This window comes from Cydia amplana, chromosome 2 (assembly GCF_948474715.1).
Source record: "Cydia amplana chromosome 2, ilCydAmpl1.1, whole genome shotgun sequence".
NCBI classification, from domain to species: domain Eukaryota; kingdom Metazoa; phylum Arthropoda; class Insecta; order Lepidoptera; family Tortricidae; genus Cydia; species Cydia amplana.
The window spans coordinates 4,431,626-4,443,683 of NC_086070.1; the positions used below are offsets into that span (position 1 = coordinate 4,431,626).

Below are 12,058 nucleotides of genomic sequence, written 5' to 3' on the forward strand. Positions count from 1 at the left end.
TGCGCTTTGCCTTACCCCTAAGGACTTAAATGTTAATACTATCTTACATCAAGATCACTAACAACAATACACATATTGGCAACAGTTTGGCACTTACTGTAACATCGACACATTAACTAATACTCTACTAAGCTCTGTCAATAAAATATTTATCAAGATATTGAGATAAATAGGCTAATATAAATTTTGTACTTTCCTATTTTTACGACTAAGACTTACATCGCGGCCACGCCCCCGATCTCTCCCCTCGCGTATGATAACGCTATTTCAGCGCATCTCAATACAATGTTTTTATTGATCTTACATATTCAATGTCTAGCTGTTTAATAATTTATGGCATAAACATGTCATGCTTGAGGCGGTAATATTGAATGTTTTAATTCATAAACACTACAGATACCTGAGGCCTTTGGCGGGTTTTAATTACCTACATTTCTTACTATTGCACTTTAAATTGATTCACAACTAAATTTGGCACATATGTTGCACTAGTTTTAACCCTATAAGTAGCTTCAACGTAAACTCCGAAACATGGAAATACGTAACGTGTAAATGAAGGATTGCAATTCTCCATAGACTCCTCGCGTAGAGTAGTTCAGAAACACATTGGGGCTCCCCGCGCTCAATTTAATTTGCGTTTCACGCGCAATAAACAAAAGCAGCTCAGCAGTATTCTTTGGCGCCGAAGTATGTGCTGGATATTTTAGGCGGGTGCGTGTGTATGGGCGCCTGGCCGAGCACGGTGTTGTTCATGATGAGCACGGAGGCGGGGCAGCTGCGGGACTTGCGGGAGGAGCAGTACCACAGCTGGCGCGTGCTGCTGCGCCGCCGGCTGCAGTTGATGAAGTACGTGTTGCCCTCGTAGAACAGCAGCCGCCCGCCGCGCGCCGTCGTCAGGTAGCGGGCCCGTCCTACACACAACCAATGAACAAATACTGTAATATCGTTCTCATACTGGTATTCAACTTCCGACTAATAACAAAGAAAAACTCACCGTCGACTAATTTTAATGACACGGATAAGGACAAATAAAAGGCCAGTACAGATAAGTTTCCACTATTTTACTTGAACGCTCACTATCGATTGAAAGTGCATCTATGTGGCTGTGCCGATTAAGTCTAATGACTGCTTGTGAAGATGTGTATAACCTATAACTTTATCGTTTTAACAAATATGATAGAATTGCTCTAATCACAATTTAACTAAGTGATGTGAATATGTACCAGAAATAACGTGAAGTACTCGTTTGATATAAACAGTGGAGTTAGGTTCAGGCCTTAAACCAGATACGAGTTACGTAATTTAAAACTTCATCGAGTGATCCGGTTCAAACCGTTGGAATTATTCCAAATTCCAGTAGCCTAGCTTTCATACGTGAAGATTAGCAGAAAACTTAATATTTGTTACTTACTTTATTTTATATCTATTTATCACATTGTTTGTTATGGATCGGAATAGCAGTTTTTCAGTAAACCAATGCTAACAGTTCATAAAATCATTATCGAGTGCTAAGCACTCGCAACCTAAACATACAATAGGACGGTTGCATAATATGCTCACTACCTATTTGGCTTCTAAAGCCCAACTGTACATTTTAAAGTCTAGGAACATGCAGTTGCAATACCAGTGCTGTGACTCGGTTAGTTGCTATTGCCATCGCTCTTGAGCTCTTTTTCTGACAAATAGTACAAGTTCGACCACGGCATGTAATAAAAAAAACAGTACCTACTGGTATACTAGTAAATGTTAAACTGCGAGCATGAGTACTGAGGCCTAGCCAAGTTGACAATCGTTGATAGAAAACGCCGGCCGAAACTTAACTAAGTATGGAAATGGTCAGATGAATTTTCGTAGCATCGGTCATTCCGATCCCGATTACCATCATGCTTTTCTCTTTCGATGTACGATTGTCATCTAGGTTATCCCCCTGCGGGCGCAGCATGGTTCCAATTTTATCGCCTGTAACTATATGCGTCACTTTCACACTTACATACTTGTTAAAACGTGACAGGCATGGTGACAAGCGATAAAAATGCAACCATGCTACCGCCCCGCCGCTGGTTTCTCCAGTCAGTTTACGTAGGTAAACGATGTCGATAACAACACTCTAATCTACATGATCTTACGATGGCAATCAACCTTCACCTTTGCTACAAAACACCACCGTCACCCTTAATCACATTTAGGGCTTACTTGTTTTCGAACACATCTTTGCCCAAACCGTTGGCAAGTTTGCTGAGCTGGCAGTCGCAGCGGCGAGAGCGCACGGAGAGGCGGCAAGCCGGGGCGTGCTTGAGCGCCGTGCTGCGGCAGCGCGCGACCAGCCAGCAAGCGCGCCACGACACCACCTCTACAACAGTCAAGGTGCAATTATACCCCTGCCGATATTACCTTCCAAGCTTCGACTTAGTCGTAAATGTGTACACTGTATATGTATATAACCTAAGCATTTCAGAGTGACGACATTTGGATTAGGAGAGTCCTCAACCCGCGGCTTTAATCATTGCTAGACCACTGATAACCTATGCGGTTCTTTGAGCTTCTGAAAATCGATGATTTCTACTGCGGTTGTCTCTTCTTTTGAAAAGTTTACCGACCACTGCATTAGGACATTACGATGGCCAACGACATCCATTTAAATCCATACAGTTTTCGTCGTGTTGCAGGTAAGTACGAGTTACTATATTATGAAGTTTCTCCGATTGACAAGAAAGACGGTATGGTTTCCCTAATCCTGTCCTGTTTATTAGAATATCTATTTAAACTTGAATGTTCAGTGAAACGGGATGTTAAATGATCAAAAACTACTCTCATATCATTAACTTTTATTTTTATTTCATGTCACATGTCAAATTAACACTAAATTCAAACTAAACATAAGCAAGTGTAACATTCAACTAACGTTATTAAAATAACGCAAAAAAATACTAGGCCCAAGATACACTTGCAAGTTTTACTTACGTAAGTAGGGACACAGCTATACTACAGAATGAGAGATGAATATCTTTATCTCATTCTAACAAATAGCGTTGTCCCAACTTACAAGTGTATAGTACTTACAATGTAGTCAAACTTACAAGTGTATCTCAGGCCTTATGCTAGCTTAGCAAGTAGGTAATTAATTGTAAAATGCAAAGAAGGTGCAGGTAGGCAGACGATGAATCACATTTTTTGTGTCAAACCAAAAAGATACGGAACTTACTAGTGACATTGCTATATTTTTAAATAAAACTGAATAAAAAACCGAATCAAAAAGCGGCCAAGTGCGAGTCGGACTCGCCCATGAAGGGTTCCGTATTTAAGCGATTTATGACGTATAAAAAAAAAACTACTTACTAGATCTCGTTCAAACCAATTTTCGGTGGAAGTTTACATGGTAATGTACATCATATATTTTTTTTAGTTTTATCATTCTCTTATTTTAGAAGTTACAGGGGGGGGGACACACATTTTACCACTTTGGAAGTGTCTCTCGCGCAAACTATTCAGTTTAGAAAAAAATGATATTAGAAACCTCAATATCATTTTTGAAGACCTATCCATAGATAGAGAACCCCACACGTATGGGTTTGATGAAAAACAAATTTTTGAGTTTCAGTTCGAAGTATGGGGAACCCCAAAAATTTATTATTTTTTTTCTATTTTTGTGTGAAAATCTTAATGCGGTTCACAGAATACATCTACTTACCAAGTTTCAACAGTATAGTTCTTATAGTTTCAGAGAAAAGTGGCTGTGACATACGGACGGACGGACAGACAGACAGACAGACAGACAGACGGACAGACGGACAGACGCGACAGACAGACAGACATGATGAATCTATAAGGGTTCCGTTTTTTGCCACTTGGCTACGGAACCCTAAAAATGGTGCATATATGATCCTCGGCCCACCTAACCTCAAGAATTATTCTTAAATTTTGTGTAATATCAATATCTATAAAAAAATACACGTAACCAGTTTGAAATATTGTGTGTTCTCTGAGGGTTAATAATTTATTTTAAAAATTAATATTTATTGAAACAATATAATGAGAAAAAAATCTTACGAAAACTTTGCACTCCGTTCAAATTGGTTACTTGTAAAGTCAAATACATAAATTTAATTCGTTTCTGTAGTCGTTAAAGATAAAAAATGACAAGATACGAAATAAAGCACAAAACAAATATCTTATTCATTAATCGTAATATATAATCATATAGATAACCAAATCATGAAATTTTCTAAAACTTCAAAATAAAAGGCCTAACCTTAAGGGGGTTAATACATTTAAAAAAGATTTTACGCACAATGTACGAACCAAATCACAGAGAAAAAGACCGAAGAAATAAAATCTAGTGTAACTGTATGCTTAACCGCCTATAAAATGTAATGACAGGTGAGCGGCTGACCGCTACTGCCGCCGCATTCGTCGCCCCGGAGCCCGGTTCAGATTTATCTTGGTACGGTTTTGATCTTATTTTGATACGACCTTGAAGGTCGTTCACGCTGCAAATTGTTGAATTAGAATCGACCTCCAGTTACATCACATTAAATACAGTGTTTCGTTGTTTATATTCAAATGGGACTGAAGGAAGAAAAAAAGAGAAATTTGTTCTTAGACGCCACTAGATCGATTTTGTGGACAAAAAAACTACATTAAAAGTTTTTGTAAAGCATTTTGGTAAACAAAATGACAAAGTTAAGCAATTTTCCTTAGTTATAAGAACATACATCCATAATAATGTATCCATCTTATACTCGTAGTTTCTGTAGTCTATGTTACAGATTTTTCTGTTTGATTTCCTGATCGACGTGAAGGTTGAAAATCTTTGAATGTAGTTTTTCTCCAAAACAGGTACAACATGTTTCTTAAGAACCAATTTGTCACTTTTAGTTTCCGATTTCCCCAACTGAATGAACAACCTGTATAAAATAATCCGAGCCTTAGAATATCAGGCCAAAACACTTGTTTCACAGCGGGACCAACACGAACGATAACAATGTCATTTGTTGCGTGACACCAATGACCCAATGCTAAACGATATTTTACTCGGAGATAGAAGCCTGTTCCGGAGCCCACTTCTCGAACGTTCTCGTAGACTAAGGGCTCATTTATACGGGGCGCGGGGGGCGGGGGGGGGGGGGGGGGGGGGGTATGCGAGTTTGTTTACATTGCGTCGTTTGATCACTCGGCTGAATTGATGTAACTTCAATGGTCCGCAATGTAACTAAAATCGTATACGAGTTCGCACGCCATCTAAATCAGCCCTAATGCTATTAGTATTTATTCACATCGTGGGTTTCCATGATAACGCGCAAATAATATAAGTCTTAAACTGTTTAAAAATGGGTTCCGTTCGAATAACGACTCGGTATCCAAAGTTGATATTTACTCGGTTCGATTCGAGCACTATGCGCAATAGCTAATACAGGAAAACTATATTTATAAATATTTAATAGCCTAATAACAAAAGTCCAATGCCCATATAACTTTGTCCCATTACTTACAAATAATATTAAATAATCGTAATAGTACCTAATTAAACAAGTAATGCATTTAAGATTAATAAATATAACTCACGGCCATGAAATACTGAAGCGACATTCAATTGTATTCATAGTGATAGCAACATTAAGTGTAACTGTAACTTAAATTTCTTTGAGCAATCAGTGATTAATCATGTTGGAAATATTATGCTTAGATGATACTTAATTTAATTTTCGAGTCGACCTGGCGCGGACTGGTAACTAGTGTTTAGTATGGAATCAACTAACTCTGGGTCAACAGTAAATTCTTGGCTGTCAGTAGAGTCCGAGTCTAACCTAACCGGGACAAAGTTTGGGAATCGCAGTCACAAGGTCCGACGTTTTTGTAGTTTCTCATAGGCCCGTTTCGCCTTGGCTTTCCACCTGTTTCTCTGTTGCCTGAGTTCGACGGGGCTCATGTCCTTAACGAGTTTCTTGGTCCGGTGGTATCTCTCTTGGTTTTTACGTCTCATTTCGGCCTCTTTCTCGGGGTCTTCCCTGATTTTCTGCATGTAGCGTCGTTGTTGCTGGGCTCGGGTCATCTTGCGTGGTTTCTGGTTCGCCGCCGTCAGAAGGCAGTTCTCTTCGTCGTCGTCTGGGATGACAGTCACGATGGCCTCAGGTGTGGGTTCATCCTGGGTTGGGGCTGAGCTTGTATTGGCTGAAAACGTTCGCTTCTTAGTAACATATTTATGACTGTTATATTCTCGACACCATATTATGGGCTTCGTAAGGCAACTTAATAGGAAACTTATCAAAATAAAACAAGTCCTTAATCAATTATATGAAATGTTTATTATCAAGTAAATTCAAAAATAATAAGTAAGTATGACAGGACTTCTCGAAATAGGTACTTATCTGTCTGATTTCGGCGTCGGCGGCATCGGCGGTTTTTACAATTCGTTATCAAAGCATTTGTACCCTACATATATTAATTTGAAGAGCTTTTCAGCCGATACTATTCCCGGAAAAGACAGTCATTAATCAACCAGTTCAAACATTTATTGAGTAGATATTTAGGTACCTACTTACTTCCGAGGGATTATTAATTGAGCGATAATCCCCACTCATAGCTATTAAAGCATATCAAAAACAAAACCCAACAAAAAAAACCCAAATTTCGAAATCGAAAGTTTCATTCAGTTTCATCATAAATTGAAGTCGAATCATCAGCAAAAAATAACAATATGGATATAAGTTTTAACATAAATAAAGCTGCAATATCTACAAAACATGTTATTTTATTACTTACATTTAAATAAAATTTGTAACAGGAAAACGCATCAAAATAAAACAATGTCTACGTGACTTAGGTAGCAAGCGTTTCCTTCCTAACCACATGTAGTGCCATATTTTCGCATTCAGAAACTTTCGCGGGGAGACATTACAGCAAGGTAACGTAAAAAGGACTTTATTATTGCATTGGGATGTTATATTTTATAGTCGCGAGACGGCCCTCCCGCGTGGGACGAGTGGAGACGGGCTGGGGATTCTGGGTCGTTATCGATTTGGGGCCCCATCACCACTCGCGGCACTCGCGCACGCGTAGGGTGGTACCACCACAGCGTCAACATAGCCTAAACCTTAGGTTCGCGGCTCTTGTAATTACATGATACCGTATTTTTCTCGAATCCTAGCGCATATTTTGAATGGAGTACACCGCTGTAGCGGAGGGTGTCGGTTTGTCAAATACGGATAGAGATTTATGATCGACCGATACCACAGAATAAATAATAGTACTAAGTACAGAAGACTCACTCTAACAAAACGCGTCTGTTACGATCAGCACAGATATGGCCGCTAGGTGGCGACAGCGCCACGCGCGGCTTATGGCTTTCCCCAAAATTGGGGCCGAACGGATGTACTTTTAGCTACCTGTAGCAAAGCGACGAAATAGCAATATTTTTTTTGTAGGTTGAACAATTGTAGCGATAGGGACTCATGTAAAAAGGACCGCGATCAATCACAATACATATTTTCACCCGCACAGCTCCCGAGTATTGCCAGGATTTATAAGACCTTTTATCGCAGTGAACGTGTTAAGTTAAAAATATACTAAACTTTGAATTTTAGGTGCCTCACAGAGAGCTTTTTATTTAAGCACTTTTCTAGTCTAGCTTAATCAATAACGCGTTCTGTGCCTAAAAAAACCTCAACAAAAAAATAGTAGGTTAAAAATGCAAATTAAAACTGGAACTCTACCACGTGTATGCAAATGACGCCAAATAAGACAAATAAATAAGTAGGTAAACTACAACAATACATACGACGTACCTAGTCATCATATTAATTTTTTACCAGCATATTTCGTTTGAAAACGCAACACAGAAATAGGTAACGCTAAATATAGCCATAACGTAAGATAGACTTACATAATTTATAGGTATAGTACCTACACCCTCCTCCCTAGTCTCCCTACGCCCTACGCATCTTCTACGCAGAACGCTACGCACCCTACACCTACACCCTAGTCCTAAGCCCTGCTACCGAATTCAAAGAACTTTTTTCTGTATGCTAGGCCCTGGTATAACTTGAACTCTAAGTCTGTAACAACCCTGAGTAATCTAATATCACCCTTATGCTGGTTTGCCGCAGCAAAGGAGATACGTTAGGTAAGCGTTCAATTATATTACTAGCAGGGTTGATATTCACTTATCTCACGTATCACTGCGTCATACGCGGACCAGTATATGCGTGATCGACGATTACGCAGATATTACAGATCTAAAGGTCAAATTATACTAGGGAAGAGGCTACTGTCGGGGGTGAAATGTGTTGTAAAAATAGCTGTTTACTCGCTCACGTGGTCCCAGAGCGTCAGCAACGGGGCGATAACGGCCTGACAACTCTACTACCCGCCGTGCGAACAGGGCTCCGATTATGTTGGCGTTGGCTATTCATTCATGGTTTACGAACGCCTGTATTTATTACACAATATCGTACGCACTCGCTCTACAGTACTACGTAGTATCTTTGGATGTTGGGACATGCGTTGCTTCTTTAAATATAAACCTTACACCAAGAGCTGTTTTTTAACATTAATAATTAAATGTATATTATTAAGGAAATTATTAATAATAGGTAATGTTTGTTCCTAAGTCTAGTATGTTTCTGATGAAACATTTAAACAACACATTCATGTTTTAAATAAAAAGTCGGCCTATAAAGCCCTGTACGTATCATAAATTAACCAGCGATTACCATAACCACCTATTTTTTTGAGTAAGCACGACTAATAGTTATCTGTAGGCCACGTCATTCGAGCTAGTATACCTACCAAAACATCGGGCATTCACATCGAGCTCCGTCATGAACATAAAAAACCAGCATCTAGTTAACTAGTGTAGATATACCTACCTACATAAGTCGATACGCGTGTAAGATACCGGTAAATACGCAAACTACAGAATGTCAATGATCTTAGCTTAGCAGCTAAACAAGAAACAAGTAAACATCGCGCACGTGCGGCGCGGAGGGAGGGGGCACGTAACAACCAGCAACCTAAATATCAAAATTAGGGCATTCAACGTAACTAGGCTGCACCCGGAAGGCTGGCACGCCCACATCCCGTGCCCTGCCGAAGTTGCTTCTTTCATAACTTTATAGGTCGTATTGATCCGACACAACTGCGCAAATCATGTCGCTCCCGGATACGGTATTGCAACGCAGTATCAGGAAAACTGTGCCTAAACAGATCTATATTATGTTTCGGGGGCTGTGTAGGCCGCGCTCGGCGCTCGCTCCGCGCGGCTCCCACGGCGGGCCGGCCTCTGTTGCTATATTAATTTTGGGGTTACTGAAACGCTTTCAACGATATTTTAATGATAATATTTATGTAAATGAAACTTGTCACATTGAGCGAAGTAACACAAAATAATACATTGTTTAACTTAACATTTTTGAACTCGTATAAAAATACAGGTCATGTAATTTAATAAAAAACTTAAGTTTCTTCTCTAATCTGCCTTCCAATTATAATTTAATTATTAATACAAAACGTTAAGTACCTACCTGCGGTATGAAATAATTAAGTATAATATCTTAACACTTTTCTCTCTTAAATCTTTTCATTTTTATAGGAACTTCGCTATATTTTATGAAAACTTCAACAATATTTTTCATCACAATGTCAGAAGCTGCTTGGTATAAAAAAAACAATAAAAATCTCGTTATTATGTATACAAAAAAAAGCAATATAAAGTACAATAAAATACAAATTTAGTTGTCCTTAAACTACTTAAAGAATAAAAAAAAACCGTCCAAAAAATCGATTTGTGGTAAACGTAAAAAAATATAAAATAAAAATATCACAAATGAAAATACAGTTTCAGCTACCTAGCAATCAACCTTGAGAGCTTCTGTCAATGTACCCATCCAATGGCATATTAAATATACCTAAGTACCCAAGCCTTCAGCTTATAAAAAAGGCCTTTGCACCAGCAGAATGTCCTAGGCCTGTTTTATAAGGGATCTATTTCCCTGCTTATCCGGGCTACCTGTACCGATGGTACACGTCCTTCCGCCGCACGTACTTGCCGTCCGGCGTGAAGTAGTAGTTCGGCGGGCGGTGTATGTGCCGGCCCCGCACCAGGAACAGTATGTCGCCCTCGCGGCCCATCGCCGGCGCCGTGATCACGTCCGCGCGGCATCCGGCCATGTCCCGCGACGAGCAGTACCACTGCTTCCTCCCATGAGCTTGTAAATTCTTCAGGTAGAACGTGTACCCGTCGTGCAGCAGCAGATTCTTCCCCGTCCTCGAAGGCACGTATATCGCCGGGGCTGTATCAAGCGACCGTATCAGTCCATTTTATAAATTGGTCACGCTTTTAGTGACCATGCCGGGTGCCTAAAACCTGATCTGAGCAGTCAATAACCTCTCGGATTCGGCTACAGATGGCTGTGGGAACCTGGCATGTGGGTGTGTAAGGGCTAATGAATTTTAAATTACCGACTCTACATTACTAACCAAGACATTATTTAGTTTGCTATATACAAATGAAAGGTGAATGCAAGTTTACTTTCGGACGAAAAATGTTAGCGTCTTAAGATGAATGTGCGTGTGAAAGGAGTGTAAGTAAAACCATTTCCATTCTGTATCGATTTTTTTAAATATTCATCTAATAATAAATAAGTTTCCATCTAAAAATGAACCTATAGTAACGAAACAAATAATTAAGACAATCAAAAATAACAAAACATACATTTTACTAGTAACAAACCATTTAAATATGGTAGTCCAATCATACGATTATTACAAAATAATAAATGGTTTTATTTTGATACAAGATAAAACGAGACCTTGATATTAAATTACTAATAATACCTATTGTATACACAGTAAAATTGTAATATTATTTTATTATTTGTGGCACATAATTTCTGATTGCGTTAGTATAACACACGAAATGAAATATAGATAGGAACTATCAAGTGATTTATCGTAGACATACAGTGCCCTAATACGAACGACCAAACGACGACGGAACTCTTTACTGTTTCAGTCTTTGTCGTTATATGGTTGGTTTTAGGAGACAGATTATAATTACTACTGTAATTTAAGAAAAATAGTTGTGGATATTCTTTGAGAAGATCTCACATTGTAATAAAAATTGTGACATTTAAATACAACCGTACCCTGATTTGATAGGATATGGATTTGACTAGGAACCACTATTAGGACGCCAATTTCGCGGAAATCACAACACAAACCGACGATTTACTTTCAACATCGCGCCTGGTATAGAGACATACTCGACATAGCATCTCTATCTTATTTAATTACAAGGCAGCTCGATTATGGAAGAACGTCAGGCGAACTGTTGAAAGCTTACCATTTCTTGATAGACTTACCCGTGGGCCCCGAAAGTGCGTTTCGTGGCCGAGGCATTAGCCGGACCTTTAGCATGGTCAAGTGTGTCTCTACGGCCTAAAGGATTCGTCACACAGGCGCGTTTTCCGGGCGGGACGTGAGCGGGGCGCGCCGCTTTTACATATAAAACGTTCACGCCCCGCTCTCGCCCCGCCCGGAAAACGCGCCTGTGTGACGGAACCTTAACACGACTGAAACGGCTATGGAATGTATGAGCTAAGAAGTGGAGCCAGTGGCGGGCGCAGCGAGCCGCTCGCCGTACAATCTGAACAGCTCATGGAGATGGCGCATGGACAGCTGGCGCGAGGCGGCGGGCGCCCGCGCTCGCGGCGGTCAGGCGGCGTGGTTATGGGCACCCCCTACGGCCACCACCTGCACATAGATGAAGACAAACTTTATCTAACGTTTATACATCACACTGTTCGTCTGTATTTAGGGAAACTGTCGATAGAATGTGTGTAGATATAAATAGGAAGGAACTGAACATCAATAGATGGCAAAATAGATGGGTTACATTTGACCTATACCGGCCATTATGACCTGGAAACGGGCATGACCTTTAAAATTTTTGTAAAGCTCTCTAACTAAGTAGGTAGGTAACTACTTTTCTGTCCCGTGAGTGAGGAAACAACAGCATCACACATTGTGAGAACTTTTGTTAACAAACCCCACTAACGTAAAT

The 12,058-nt window shown here is 39.8% G+C and overlaps 1 protein-coding gene across 39 annotated transcripts in view; it reads right to left on the reverse strand.

Moving 5' to 3' along the window:
• Positions 1-12,058, reverse strand: part of LOC134661654 (protein tramtrack, beta isoform) — a 506,900-nt gene that overhangs the window by 447,026 nt on the left and 47,816 nt on the right. The window contains exons 5-6 of one of the 39 annotated variants that reach the window (XM_063517849.1): positions 2,194-2,350; positions 689-911 (exon numbers count right to left, since the gene is read on the reverse strand). The exons of 34 other annotated variants lie outside the window; for them this stretch is intronic. In XM_063517849.1, the coding sequence (XP_063373919.1) occupies positions 704-911; positions 2,194-2,350 (365 nt within the window). In that variant the 3' untranslated portion in view covers positions 689-703. Of the gene's footprint in view, positions 1-648; positions 912-2,193; positions 2,351-5,771; positions 6,169-9,984; positions 10,287-11,694; positions 11,749-12,058 lie in introns of those variants that run through there. 4 more of the 39 variants (XM_063518026.1, XM_063517858.1, XM_063517918.1 and 1 more) reach the window with 4 other exon arrangements.